The 15,198-nt window shown below is 37.5% G+C and overlaps 4 protein-coding genes and 1 long non-coding RNA gene across 5 annotated transcripts; 2 read left to right on the forward strand and 3 right to left on the reverse strand.

The window, feature by feature from the left end:
- Window positions 1–412: 412 nt before the first annotated feature.
- LOC125592723 lies at window positions 413–5,716 on the forward strand. The gene is made up of 7 exons (XM_048768102.1): window positions 413–473; window positions 2,506–3,365; window positions 3,451–3,888; window positions 3,979–4,263; window positions 4,523–4,788; window positions 4,869–4,950; window positions 5,033–5,716. Exons 1-7 carry the CDS (start codon window positions 413–415, stop codon window positions 5,714–5,716), a joined length of 2,676 nt encoding a protein of 891 aa, XP_048624059.1.
- A 702-nt stretch (window positions 5,717–6,418) lies between these two features.
- On the forward strand, window positions 6,419–6,982 carry LOC125592724 (uncharacterized protein At4g04775-like). The gene is made up of 2 exons (XM_048768103.1): window positions 6,419–6,574; window positions 6,680–6,982. Exons 1-2 carry the CDS (start codon window positions 6,419–6,421, stop codon window positions 6,980–6,982), a joined length of 459 nt encoding a protein of 152 aa, XP_048624060.1.
- A 343-nt stretch (window positions 6,983–7,325) lies between these two features.
- On the reverse strand, window positions 7,326–9,596 carry LOC125592725. Its single transcript, XM_048768104.1, has 2 exons — window positions 8,240–9,596; window positions 7,326–8,122 (listed from the first exon to the last, which is right to left on the reverse strand). Exons 1-2 carry the CDS (start codon window positions 9,594–9,596, stop codon window positions 7,326–7,328), a joined length of 2,154 nt encoding a protein of 717 aa, XP_048624061.1.
- Window positions 9,597–10,700: 1,104 nt separating this feature from the next.
- Window positions 10,701–11,810, reverse strand: LOC106417189. Its single transcript, XR_001283345.3, has 3 exons — window positions 11,367–11,810; window positions 11,243–11,291; window positions 10,701–11,143 (listed from the first exon to the last, which is right to left on the reverse strand). It is a non-coding gene; the product is annotated as an uncharacterized LOC106417189 (long non-coding RNA).
- A 687-nt stretch (window positions 11,811–12,497) lies between these two features.
- On the reverse strand, window positions 12,498–15,134 carry LOC106417195. The gene is made up of 3 exons (XM_048767340.1): window positions 13,117–15,134; window positions 12,773–13,033; window positions 12,498–12,679 (listed from the first exon to the last, which is right to left on the reverse strand). The coding sequence occupies exons 1-3, from the start codon at window positions 13,474–13,476 to the stop codon at window positions 12,674–12,676; spliced, it is 627 nt and encodes a 208-aa protein (XP_048623297.1). The 5' UTR covers window positions 13,477–15,134; the 3' UTR covers window positions 12,498–12,673.
- Between the last annotated feature and the right edge of the window lie 64 nt (window positions 15,135–15,198).

A 15,198-nucleotide genomic window follows, 5' to 3' on the forward strand; every position in this document is an offset into this window, starting at 1 on the left:
TTTTAATATAAATTTTTTGGTCAAAGAACTTTTTAATATATTTTTTTCTATTTGATTACATCAAAAAAAAATTGTATCAAATATTGTAAAAATGGCTTGATATTCATTAACTAGTTATGACAAAATAAATAACTATTTATGAAAAATACATAACGGATAAAAAATAAATATTGTATCTTAAATTTTTGAAAAACAATAAACATAAACAACAGTACTACGTGACCAAATTTAGTTACAAATTATTTAATTATTTATTATACAAACCAAAATTTTAACCTATATAAAAATAAAATTATTCAGGTCAAACTCTATTTTATTATTAATTAATTATATATTTATAAATTATATGATAAAAAAAAGTGAACCAAGGGTAGAGTAACATCATTGTCATGTATTAAAATATGTCCCAGAAATGGACAACAATACAATAAGCTCGACTGTAATGGAGAGCAACAAGCTTGCTTGGCTAGCAGGTCAGTACATTCGTTAGAAGAACGTTTCTTATGAGTGAACCGACATGAAGAAAACATTTGTTCCCAACATCGCGCGTGCTGCGGAGATGAAGTGTTGCAATCTATGATTAGTTGTTGTATTGTTGAGTGCACCATTGATCGTCAGATTATCTCCTTGGAAGATAACATTAATATATTCTAGAGCCCATGTTGCTTGCTTGCTTGCATAGCCGAAAGGAGAGCAGAGAATTATCTGTTTCCTCAACTGTGTGCCACATTCTATTACGGATTATTCAACTTAGTCCTGACCTAGCTTTAAAAGCTGCATTATAGTTGAATTGATCCATATCCTGTCGGCTGACGGTGGTCTTGATCAGTTCGGTGTCTGAGATTTGCTTTCACTGCCACGGCGCGCGAGACATTACTCTCCAGGGAAAGTGTTTCAACTTTGGAGCAGTATCTGAATGCCATATTGATCGTGCAATATCCGGTGCATTAGCCAAAGCTGGTGCAGGATGTGCTTCGGAGTCTTGAGTAGTGAGGCTCAGACGATATCCTATCTACACTACAAGAAATATCGGCTTTGTTAGCACACTGAAAACGCTACGAAAACATTTTCGTAGCGTTTTCACAAACGCTAGGTCTGCCGCAGCTACCGTAGAACCCCTATCATAGCGTTTTCGCGTGAGTTATTGTAAATAGATTTATTGTAGCATTTTTATGCTGCTACATTATGATTGTTTTATAGCTAAAGGTATATGCTAATATTAACATTTCTATGGCGTTTTTTCTTTGCAATAAAATTTTATATAATGGCATTTAAACTAGGGAAAATTGGAAATATGCAACAAAAAAACTAGTATATTGTCCCTATGCCATAATATGAACTAGAAGTTGTCCACTTAGCATAATGTTTTATGTAAACCCAATTAAGTCCCTAATCTAAGCTTAAAACGTTTTCTTTTGTAAAATTAATTGTTAAAAAAAAGTTAAAAGTTAAAAAAAAAACAGAAGGTAAATAAACAAAAGGGGATAATCCCAAATCGTGATTTAGAACCCTAATTTCGTCTTCTCCTTTGGCGATAGAGAACAAAAGACGATTTAAAGTCATCGGCGTGTCAGAGCTCGCCGTCGCCGGTGTTCCTTCTGCCCGCTAGGACTCCAGTGGTGTTCTTCTTCTTCTTAATCGCAGTCTCAGAAACCACGTCTCACTTCGCATCTCGTTCTCAAGTAACTCGCCGAACACCACTGAAGCTCGAACCTCACCGATAACCGAAGCTCGTGCCTCTCCGATCTGGAATATACTCTCTCAGCTCAATTTCAAGCAAACCAATCGAGATTTTTCAGGTTTGTTTGTGAATTTTTTTTCATGTCTTTGTATCTTTTACTTGAGTCTTTTTTTAATCATAGTTTGACTGTCATAGGTTTCGAATTTAGTTTATGTGAATGATTTAGGCTTCTATCTTATCAAAGTTGCATACTTTTTTTATTGTTGGTTTGTGGCAACTGATCTCTTGTACCTGTTGTTGTTTCTCGTGACATTGAGGGAGAATGGATTCGTATTTGATTGGGTATTGACATCTATAAAGCATGTAAAGTATGTGGTTTGCATTTTTGTATGTCTTAGGTGATTTTGTTTGATTTGTTTTCACTAGTATGTATGTCTTTGGACGATTGTTTTATGATGAAAAGTGGCATGAACCGTGACTGTTGTGATTGTTTTTCTTTCCTTGTGCATTGTTCTCAGACACCTCGACCTTTTCAGGTTTGTATAAGAACTGGTGACTTCATTTTCATGTCTTTCTTTTTAAAATATATGTGTTTCGTTATCATAATTTGCACTTGATATGTATCGATTTTAGTTGAGATAGTTAGTGTTAATGATTTAGGTGTCTATGTTATCAAAGTTTAATTCTTTTGATGTTTTTGAACGCTAAGTAAAGTTTCATACTTTTTCTTGTTTGTCAACGCTTAAGTATTATGAACTTGTATTATGATGACTTTGTTTTATGAGTACTGACTGTGGTGATTGTATTTGTTTCATTGTATACAGGTATGGTGATGGATCAGTTGCCAAAAACCCTATTCAAAGAGGGAACGGAAACACAAGTTGAGAAGGTCAACAACACTTGTCAAACTTCCATACTTAAGAAGGTGGAGAAGTATGTTGAAGCAGAGTACAAGGAAGTGTTGGGTGATCCACTATTTTCTCAGGTTATGGATATATATGTGCACAAGCTTCAGTATTCAGGGAGAGTGATCCACAGCTTCGTTTGTAAGCAGCTTCTGACCGCAAAGCGCCATGAGTTGTGGTTCCATTTTGCTAGGAGGGCTCTCAGATTTTCAATGCAAGAATTCCATGCGATCACTGGTCTGAAATATAAAGACGACGAGCCTGACTTGGATATTGATAACTGGAGAGGTGATAAAGGGTTTTGGAGTAAGTTGCTGCGGAGAAAAGGAAAAATTAGCCTACAACAAATCAGGAAGGTGCATCTGAAATCTTGTAATACATGGTCTCATGTTGATAGGCTGAGGATGGTGTATTTGTGTGTGATTGCTGGTCTGGTTATGGCGAATGATGAGAAGGTGTGCATCCCACACAAGTACATCAAGCTGGTGATGGATTTCGATAAGATGAGAAAATATCTGTGGGGTCTTCACTCTTTTGATGCGCTTGTGACTTCCATTACTGAAGCTATGGATAAAGTGAAGACGCAGAACAGTTATGTCATAGATGGATTCTCTTATGCACTTCAGATTTGGTTGATGGAGGCTATTCCAGACATCGGGTCTCTTTTGGGTAAGAAGCTCAAAGAAGGGGTCACTAGCATGAGATGCAGAAATGGGAAAGGATCTGCTAAGGTTTCCTATGAGGATATTATTAGTATTGAGTCCGATTTTGCATCCACTGTAAGTTTTGATTCCTTTAATCAATGTGATTGAATTTCATGATTCTTAATCTTTGTGTTTAATTTTTGAACTTTTTTTTTTGTAGGGAGTTGCGTTTCCATACATCTCTTCAACTGGAAATGGCAACATCATTGTTGATGCTGGGTTTGAGCGAGACGATGAGATGAATGACGAAAGGGTCGATATGATCATTGACATGTACAGAAAGAAGTATGACTGGAGTAAGCATGTTTGGGGTTATCAGGAAACTGAACAACCATATGCGGACAGTTCTGAGGATGATGGTTCAAAGGAAGAAGAGGCAGGAGAAAGAAGTGACTGTGGAATGGAAGAAGAAATAGAAACTGCCCATGTGTGTCCTGCAAAGAAGAGAAAGAACCAGTATCAGGATATTGGAGCCGAGTCAAGGAAGAAGAGGTTACTTTGCCAAAGATCAACCGACAAATACAGAGATCTTGAAGAGGGTATGAAGTCCTATATCCAGGGTATATTTAAGTCTTCTTTTACTGCCTTAGGGCTCGAGGTCTGCGACTTAATTGAAGACCGGTTTACCAAATTAGAGCAGACGATCCTTTCATCTCAGACTCCAGTTGGTGTTCCGGCTTATACTTAGACTCATGGTGCTGCTCCGGCTTATACTCAGACTCATGGTGCGGCTCCGGCTTATACTCAGACTCATGGTGCTGCTCCGGCTTATACTCAGACTCATGTTGCTGCTACGACATCTACTCAAGCTCCTGGATCGGATTCTACCCTTTCTCCTACTCCTACTCCGGCGTCTACTCACGCTAGTGCTCCTGCTACTACTTCCCGCGCTCGAGCTTCTCGCAACAAAGCTTCGGTTCCTTCTCACACTGGTGGTCCTGCAACTGCTGCTAAGACAAGGTCTCAGACAAAGGTAAACAAGAAATAGATCTTTTCTCATGTATTTGAATTCTCTTCTTGAGGTTTGTATTCGGTTATTGTTCTTGCGGTTTGTAATATTATTGTATGGATGATGTTTTGTTAGATGTTTGTAATATTTATGTAAGGATGATGGTTTGTTTGCGGTTTGTAATATTTTGAAGTAAGGATGATGTACTGAAATTGCATGTATTTGATGTTGTCTTATATATGTTTTAAAAGTATTAATGTCATGTTTTTCTGTTTATAACCAGGATCCAGAGTTGTCTGATGTGTTTGGCAGCTTATTTGACACTATAGATTTCAATTTAGGGACCCAAGAGCACTTACAAAAGACAATGGGCAAGCTTACACAAGAGTCGCATGTTAAGGGGTTTGATCCATCTCAAGAGATCTTCAACCGACCATTCTTGAATAATATAGATGATCCAGAAGTCCGTTGCAAAGACAGCGACTATGAATTGGTTTTTGTTCCAGAAGACAAATTTTCCAAACTAACTGAATGGATCCTCAAGCCCAAGTAAGTAATATTTGTATTGTTTTACTATTTTTCTCAATTTTCCTCACAAACATCGTCTTACTACTGCTTTCTATATACAGAGTACTCCAGATTGGGCCATCTAAATTTGATGCAGAGTTGGTTTCGCGTATAATGGGGCCTAATGAATGGTTGAAGAACAATGTGAGTTTAGCTTAGACTTAATTTACAAATTGAATTATGTTATTGGTTCTCATCCCTTAAAAAAATGCATTGTCTTTTTCAGGACATGGACGCCATGATGTATTTGTTTCGGGAAAAAACCTCATTGCGTCGGTGGAAGCCAAACAGAATAGCATTTATGAACTGTGTGTTCAGTAATCAGATCATCACCGCCTACGGCAAGTTTGATGGGAACAGGAGAGGGTACAAAGTCGACAACAACCTTCTCGAGTATGGAAGAGGTGAGCTTCCATATCATGGAAGCACAGGTTCGGTTTGGAGTGTTGATGTCGATCGTCTCTACATTCCTATTTGTGTCAACCAAATCCATTGGATCTCTATGTGCGTCAATCTTCTGAACCGGACTGTTGAGGTCTTTGATTGTGGGGGTAAGAAGAACAACAAGGCCGTGGAAGTATTTGTCGTCCTCATTCCACGAATCGTCAAGGCTGTCCAGTCATCAGATAAGAAGAAAGATTTCAACGTCAAACAGTATGCTGTTTCATATGTCCCGATGCGCGTCCTAAACACGAGTGGCAATGATTGTGGTGCTTATTCGTTGAAGTTCATAGAGTGCCATCTACTTGGTTTAGATTTCTCTTTGGTGAATGACGAGAACATCCAAGAAGCCCGACACAAGATAGCGTTTGATCTTTGGGAAGCAGCAAATGATGAGGCCTTGCAGTATCGAATGTCCACATTTAAGCCTCCAAAGCGTGCTCCGGAGAAAACGGTTGAACTCTTTTGAGTTCATGATTGTTGTCTTTGATAGTTTGTGGTTTATCATTTCAGCTCATGCACTACTGTTATTGTTTTGAAACTGATCTACTATTTCAGTTCATGATTATTGTTTATGTTTCGAAACTGATATATTAATTGATTTAGGGTATAGGGTTTCAACCCTATCTAATTTATTTTAGTTCATGGTTAATTGTTGTTGTTAGTTATGATAATTTTCATTTTAAATAAGAACGGGTTGAAACCCCTTCATTCATTACGGTTCAAACCTCCAAATTCGATGTTGAACCCCTAAATTCGATTTAGTTCAAACCCTATACCCTAAATCATGTTATAGGGTGTAGTATTTAACAAGAGTAAATAAGAATTCTGTGTTTAACAATTTCTTTACAATATAGTATGTAACATGACGATTTTAATTGATTACTAAGATATTTTTACAGATTAGTATTTTCAAATTTTGTCTTCATATAATTCTCAGAAGTCGATTTTTTTGTATTAGAGTGTAGTATTTTAGCAGCTAATATAAGTGTTATAGAGTATAACCCAATTACGGTTTATACCCACTAGGCCCACCCGAAAATGTTTAAAACCCGGGTCCACACAACCCCAAACACGTGAGTTTCTTTTCATTTGTCGAAACTTAAGAAAGTAAAGTAGAGAGAAAAGGAGATTAGGGTTCTTTATCTGCGAATCTAGCAACGAAATCTCAATGACCAGTTCGTCAATATCTTCTGCTCGTTTTCCTCGAATCTCTACTCATGGTATGCCTACAAGATGTTGGTGTGGCGAGGGCATAACCACGTTTGATTCATCGACGGCGGAGAATAGGTATCGACGATTCTACCAATACGAAATCGCAAGAGATGTAAGTCCCTGTTTTGATTTCGTGTTGCAGATTAAACCATACTATATCACTTAGATTTATAGTTCATAATACAATACTGACTGATTTTTGTTTCTTTTGCGCTAGAGAAAAACTGAGAATCGTCTATTTAAATGGATTGATGAAGCTTTGATTGAGGAGATTTGGATGGTGGATGCGAAACATGAGAGGGTTGCTCAAGGGATTACGAAGTTTGAAGAAAGGGTTATGGAAAAGGTGAAGTCCGAGATGGTTAGAGTTGAACATCAGATGTCCGAAAAGCTTAAAGAGAAGGTAGACTTGGAGATTGCTAGAGTTGCACACGAGATGAAACATAAGCTAAAGATAGCAACTGTGGCTATGGTAGTTGTAGGAGCAATCGTAGGAATATGGACTTCTCTTAGTGTATGAGCAAGTTCTAGTGGTCGGTTGCTTGTTGTCTGATTTTGATTTTCCTCACAATCTCTTAAGTTTGCAGTATTGTTTTTCATTATTTTGACTAATATACACTCCTTGGATTCTTTTTTACAGTCGTTGGCTTTATAAGCAGCTTCAGTTCACAATATAAGTAATGTTTTTTAAAGAGTAAAAGTTGCAGAGAAACCTATTGATCAGCTTCGTTTTATGAAGGAATGATTGCATAAAATTAAGTAAACCATATCCAAGAACAAGAAAATCCAGAAGCAAGAAAACAAAGCAAATCAAGTAACCAACCTCATAATGAAAAACAAGAAAATCCAAAACAAAGACATGTCTAAATAGCTCTGTCACACGTAGCCCTGTTATGATTCTCTTCGCCACATCGACTGCACCTGCGCCTCTTTTTTTCTTGAGCTCCTTGCGATGAACTGAGCTTGTCTTCAACACTCTCATACCTGCGTTTTCTTCTCCTTCCTGCTCCTCTTCTTGATTCAGGAGCTAGCACACTGGCATTCCGAACAGTATCTGGAACCACCCAACTATCCTCAGGAACACCTATTGGATTGATAGTTTCTTCATAAGCTGTTCTCCAATTGGAAGTCGTGAACATGAAATCCGTTAGTGAGGATGGGGCTCGGCCAACTGTTAAACCAGCCTTGATTGCGTGTCTACATGGGATTTTCAGTAGGTCGTATTTCCCACAAGAGCAGGTTCTTCTGTCCAAATCAACCAGGCAGTCGATTGTATCTCCGCGAACCAAAAAACGATGCTCGTTAACTGGCTGGACAAGAAACGTTTTACCCTTGTTAATCCGTCTATCTATCTTTTTCTCGATGGCAATAGTTAATGGTTTTGTGTGCTTCCTGCTTCGTGTGCGTCGTTCGAAGAACCAACGGGTAAGCATTTCTCTGATGCTATCCAACAAAGGAATGACTGGATACTCTGAGCGCAAAGCAGAGTTTATTGACTCAGCCGGGTTTGTCGTCCTGATGTCGTACTTGTATCCTTGAAACTGACAGCGAGCCCACTTTGTAACATATGCATCTCTTAAATATTTTCCAATAGCTGGACTAATATTGCACACAGCTTCGAATCGCTTCTGAAAATCAACAACTCTATAAGCTTTAGAAGCTTTTGCAATCAATCCAACCACTCATTTTCCTCTGTAATGTGTGACCACATTATTTAACAAATGGTGAATACAAATTCCATGTTGAGAAAGAGGATACACATTCTCAAGCCCCTTACAAAGTGAGTTATTTCTGTCCGACACAAAGGCAAGAGCACGCTCGTCCGGAACAACAACCTTTAGTTGTCTGAAAAACCAATCCCATGAACGATCATTTTCCGAGTCCACAACCGCAAATGCAATAGGATACAAGTTGGAGTTTCCATCTAAAGCCGTCGCAACAAGTAATACTCCTTTGTATTTGCTCTTCAAAAATGTCCCATCAACAACAAAAACTTTTCGCATGGATGTATGAAAACCTCGTACTGATTGCCCAAACGAAACAAAGAGAAATCTGAATTTACCATCAACATCGGTTCCGTAAAAGGTGTGTGTTCCTGGATTAGCTTCTTTCAGCATGTGCAAGTATTTCGGTATTTTTCCAAAACTCTGCTCGGGAATGCCTCTAACAAGACTAATCGCATACTCACGAGCGTCCCATGCTAATGATTTAGATATCTCGCATCCATGTTCCATTCTCATAATTTGTATGATATCATTAGCTTTGGGACCTTCTTTGACACCATCATACCTATGCATTATTAGACTCCCAATAGTTTTTGCAGAAGCTGTCTGGCCACCATTATTCATACTTGACGCAGCACATGTATGATCCGCCACATATTTTTTGATGATGAAATATGTGGATCCTGATAACCCCTCAGCACGAACACTCCACCTACACTTGTTGTCCACGCATCGGATGTACCAAAGTTTTCTATCTGAATTCACAACTTTGTAATCGAAGTTATTCTTCATTGCTGACATTTCCAATGCTGCTTTCAACTTAGATTTGTTTTGAAACGTTTCACCCCTCTTCACAACATCCTTCAAAGAGAACCGAACACTTTTTCCCTTATCCTCTTCTTTTACACTTAAGTCAGCATCTTCATCTTCTTCTGGGGCGTTCGAGTTACATTCGTATTCACCATCCTTGCTCGATTCACAAGAACTACCAATGCCATCTCCAGGTGAAAATGAGGAAGGCTCACCTTGCTCTCTGCCAGACGCGTTAGATTGCTCCTTATCAAGCTCAATGTTGTCGTTGTTTGCATTGACATGTGAAATAGACACACACAACCTTGAAGAAGCTTTTCCACGTACATATGTAAGAAAATTCTTGACTTGCCGATCATTCTCAATGATAACTGGAGGACAGTCTATCGTATTGATTAACTCCATAGGTAAGTAGGTTAACTCAAGCTCGACATCGTTTTGGTCAATTCCAAAATCTTCAAAAGCCGTAGTCCTTAGATCTTCAAAGGAACTTGTCAATTCCACAGCAAGTACTCTTCCTCCTTTTTCCTTATCAAAAGCAAATCCCCATCCTTTACAGGGATCAAATTTCCACACCCCACAAGAGGCATAGATATGCATGTTCTTCAACAAGGGATTCAAATTTTTGGGGTGGTTTCAAAATTAATCAAGAACTTGTGAAGAAGAAGAAGAGAGGTCACGGTTATTTTTTAAAAACATAACTTTAGGAAACACGTAAAATTTGGGAAATTAAAGATTTACAAAATATTTTTCAACAGATTTTGGAGAGATTTAAGGAATATTTTCGAAAATAATTCGAATTTGGCAGAACATGCATTCTGCTGCCAGTAGATTGTATATATGATGGTAGATACGATGGCAGAATGTATAATCCGGCAGAGATAGGTTATAGTATCTTAGTAGATAATGAAATATTACCATGGTAGAGTATTAGTAACTGGCAGATTCTATGATTCCGAGCCAGTAGATATATAGGAGACATTAGTTCATAAAATCTTTCGGGGTTCAGATCGTAAGCAAAACCGTAACCTTTTCTTTCTGCGGTAGTAGACATATTACGAAATCGTAGATTTTAACATTTTCAAGCGCCAGATATATGTAGTTAACCGAAACTACGATCTACATATCCGTAGTTAGTAGATTTTGTTTTCTGCGATCTGAAGATCAAAATATGAAATTATGTTACACTAATATTTAGTCAGCCAAATTATTTTTCATATGATTGTTTCATGTTTATGTACATTTTGAATAATTTTTCATATTTTTTTGACTCTTAAAATAATTGATATGAATTTTTGAAGTTGGCCAAAAGTATCTAAGTCCAAATCCGACCAAAAAAGGATTTATGCTATAGGGACAATGTAGTTGTTCTTCTCCAGTGTTTTGGCAATTTTTTCTTTAAACTACGCCATGGAATATGTGTTCGTAACGTGACTGTTTGTGGAGATTGTGCACCTATAATAGCATTTCTCTGTTGTTGTTGAATATTATTTAGGTAGCTACTTTTTCGTGCTACTACGTGTAAATTCATAACCTTTTTCACTGCCCCATAATATTGTATATTGACACGTTTTTGGGTCTGATTTTGTGCTATATTTGTTTTTATTTGGATATTTATTTGCATAATTTATATATATTTAATTTCATAATGAAATATTTAATTGCATACTTTATATATTTAGAAAACAAAATAAATTCAAAATATAATTCAATCAAATTAATAGATCTATAGAAATGACAAAAATGTCAAAACAATAAAATGTTAATACAGTAGATGAGATAATGAAAAAGCAAAACACAGAATGAAAGAAAACAATTATAGAACCATCCCATTAGTTTTGACGACCACCCTTGCCTCGTGAGGACTGTCCTTGTTGTTGTTGTGGGCGTCTCGCTGGGGTTGAGTTGCGGGCATCGAGTGCTCACAGACAGTGCAAGAACACTGGGTCGATGTCTTCTTCAGGTTCCTCAATGCGTATCAAGTACCCTTGAGAGCGTCTGAACTCGGTTCTAGTTATCTCTTCCGCATCGTTTCCTCCTGAGGTCTTTCCTTGTTCTTCTTCTGGATGTTGTTTTTTGAGTTGTGGTTTAACTCCACATGCCGCGAGTCCACAGATGATGCCCTTCCTTGCTTCCATTGGAGTTTCCTGGTTGACAAATTTAAGACAAGTTATATCTATAGGATAATAAGTCTAAAAAGTCGAATAAGATAATAATAATAAGATATAAGAATCGAAATCTATGACCTTGATATGGAGACTTTCGAGATCTGTTAGGATTCGAATCAGTCTGGATCTGTAAGAGATAAGAGAAATATAATCATGAGATGGAAAACCTTTAAGTTAAATCTAGGGTTTAGAGGTCGCAAACCTTTAACAGAGATTCATGAGATGAAATCGTGGTGGTAACAGAGATTCTTGGAGAGGAATCGTCGGGATTAATGGAAGACGAGAAATTCGTAGTCACAGAGATCTCTCGGTGGTTTGAGTTAAAATGGTGCTTTGAAATTTAATCGTCGGGAGTGATGGAAAGAGGGGAGATCCGTGGTGGTTTTAGATAGAATCGTGGTGGTTACGGAGAGATTGGAGGTGTTTTGAGATAGAATCGTGGTGGAGGTTTGAGATGGAAGGAGAGAGAACTCTAGAACCTAAGACCATGATTAACCTGAGGTTCTTAGAGTTGGGTTCTTAGCGAAGTTAAGAAACTGTTTCTTAACTTTTAATTAAAAAAACTAAGAACCGGTTCTTAAAGTCCTTATTTAAGAACCGGTTTTTAGCTTTTTTAGTTAAAAGTTAAGAATTAGTTTCTTAACTTCCGATAAGAACTCATTCTAAGAATCCCGAGTTAATCATGCTCTAATGTCGTGGTGGGTAGGAGCCCTTTGGATTTCGCAGATATAAAGAAAATGAAATAAAATTTGGCTCTCAAAATTTGGTTTGCCTCCGAAAATTTCACCGAAAATCAAGTTTGCCTCCAAAACATGTAAGAAGCAAATTTCACCAAATTATGAAACACACAATGGTTTAGTTTGATTTCGACAAGGTTTTACGATTGTGTAAAATGTAATTTGTTATTGGAATGTATTTGTTAGTTTAAACGATAGAGAAACCTTGAAAACAAAACTATTGAAACAATACATAATGTTGTGAACATATAAACACACCACAATACAAGTAAACCAAATTATACCCTATACCCTAAAACTATGCACTAAATCTAAACCCTTCAACGACATAGTTGAGAGACAACATGTTATAATTTGTGAACACATTGATTATTTTGTTATTGTGTGATTTTTTATCTTTTGTATATAAAACCCTTTAAACTAGCCTAAACCCTAAAACTATTCAGTAAAACTAATCCCTAAAATAACAGACGAACCCCTAAATATGCCCTAAACCATAAAAAAAAATTCGGAAAAAATACTTATGAGATTACTTAATTACTTTATCAAATTGGGCTTTTTAGCTGGGTCTTGTTTTGAATTTGAAAAGGAAAATATGCATAACATAAGATATGGTTCGATTAAGTCATAGATCCGAAGCATACGAATACCCAAAGCATACATAAAAACAGAGTCATAAAAAAGACAGAGTCATGTTTTGAAACAAAGGCATATCATAACAAAGGACAACATAAAATGCGAACACATAACTCAGTTGCTTCCTTCTTGGGGGTTACGCCTGCAACCAAAGCCAACAAAATTAGCTAAGTTAGACATATTTTTTCCCTCATATGTAACAGGACAGAGAAGTCAGCAATAAATCAAATCTCACCATTACAACTTTATCCTCTGGCCAGGCAAGACAGCTTCCAAGTGCATCTTCCATATACTCGATCTCAGATGTTGTCCTCCACACAGCAGCATCTTTAACCTTCACAACATCAACAAAGATTCGACATCCACCAGGGCCCAAAGGTTCAAAGTGGACAAGATGTTCTGGATTATTCGATGACCAACGACCTTCAGCTACAATCACCTTATTTTCTGAGAGATCAAGGAGCTTAACTTTTTGATTTGGCTTGAATTTGTTACGCTGCAAGCAAGATAAGCAAAAACCAGGACCAAAATTCAAGTATCAAACGAGAAGCAACATACTAGTTAAACAAATTAGATTACCTCTGATCTGCGAAGAGGAGATGTTGGAGTTACTGGAGACTTCTTTTTCTGAGTACCTGCTGGTTTATTTGTAAGAGCTGGGGGAGTTGACGGAGACTCCTCATTCATAGACTTAGCTTTAGAACTCGCTGCCGGTTGCTTCGCCGAAGATGCTGCACTTAATGGAGACTTTTGAGTCTTTGAAGTTGAACTTACTGATTGTTGTAGATGAGGAGAATTTTGTGTATTTGACTCAAATACAACGCTATTTGCAGGCCATGCTACAAAGCATTTCAGATAATCCTCCATAGCTGTCTTGCTAACTGTAGGCCTCCATATATATGCCTTTGGATTTACAACCTTATCCAAGTCAAACCTCATCTGTAGGCAGGAAAGGTAGACACATTCAATTACAAGTGAACTTTATAGTGAAAGTAAAAGTAGATTCAACTTACCTCAATAGATTTCCACAGCACAGTTCAGATATCTTCACCAACTTTTTTCCAGTTTTCAATAATCACAGGAACATGTTCACGTACTAAGGGTCCCAAGTAGGAGGATAATGATACCGACCCTGGTCCACAAGGTTCTCCCAAAGCATTGAAGTCAACATGATGTCGTTCGTGTGGATCCCTGGCAATGTTTTTCATCTTTGTTGGTCGTCGACGTCTTTTAAGTTGTGATGCAGTAACTGTATCAGTCTGAGTTTGCGCTTCATCAACATTGGCATCAGCGTCGACTTATTCTCCATCTTCTGGGCCAGCTTCGACTTCTGCTTCATCTTCTGGGTCAGCTTCGACTTCTTCTTCAGCTTAGACTTCTTCTTCATCATTTGTTTCCATATTAATAGCTTCTGGTTCTTTGGTCTGTTCTTCTGCATTATGTTCATCCTCATTCTGTTCTTCAACTTGTTCCTCATTGTTTGGTTCTTCTTCCTCCATTTCTACATCCATATCTTCCGCAATTTCTTTCAGCTTCTTATCTTCAAGTTTGTTCTTCGGTTCCTTTGTTTTCTTCACACGCTTGTTCCTACGATTACCCATCTTAATTCACCTGAGACAGAAACAAGTTTTGTTAAGTGTCAATGTTTAAAACACAAACAGCAACACAATGCAACCAAAACACAAAACACTCAGAAAAACACACAATGACACAAGGAAAATCAACACTCAAACCAACTCAAAGCCATATAATTTCATTTGATTAAAAGCATCTCAAAAAGATATACAAAAGGCCACTGAAAGTAATATATGACATTCCATTCAAACATAAATGCCTTCACAGTCAGTCCAGACATTTCTAGACTCATCAACCAATTCCTCAGCATCCATAGCGACAATTGGTGGTAAAGGACCAACATCTGCATTTCCATCTGCCACATCTTCTTCACTGTATCTTCTTGTTGGACATCGCAAAGCTACATACCAACTTAATGACTCATCTACTCTAGAATAGACGACTTGCTTTGCTTGTGTAGCTAGGAAGTATGGATCTTTAGCAAATGCCAGTTGGCTTTGGTTCAGGTTGACAAGGATGAAGCCATCTTCTACCTTCACACCATTACCAATGTTTGCCCATGAACAGCGGAAAACATGGATGTAGAATGTATTATAGTCGATAAGTAAAATCTCCACCACTCTGCCATATAATGTAACTAAATCAACCATCTGAGAAGTGTCTCTTGCACTAGATCTACACATTGATGTTGCCTCGTATAAAACACCACTGTTCTGAGTTTGCCTGTCAACTGAATTGGTGTGAAACCGCAGACCATTGATTATGTAACCAGTGAAAGACCTAGTAGTAACACGAGGACCGTAGGCTAACCACCTCAGTGTTTCATCGTGATTCTCCAAAGTAATAGGTATTTGTAAGAAAACATGTTAAGTGTCAATACATATATAAAACAAAGTAAATTTTAGCTTGATTATGAACTTGCCTGCTGTTTTAACCAAGACGCAAATTGCTCTATATGTGTTCTCCATAATGTTGTTGCATCGCGTCTACATCTTTCACTAGTGTTTTGTAGATGTTGTAGGTGCATGCTTCAAAAGGAATAAAAAATTTGTAACGAACTCAATGTATATAGCAACATTCTGAATA

This window comes from Brassica napus, chromosome C9, assembly GCF_020379485.1.
Source record: "Brassica napus cultivar Da-Ae chromosome C9, Da-Ae, whole genome shotgun sequence".
Lineage (NCBI taxonomy): Eukaryota > Viridiplantae > Streptophyta > Magnoliopsida > Brassicales > Brassicaceae > Brassica > Brassica napus.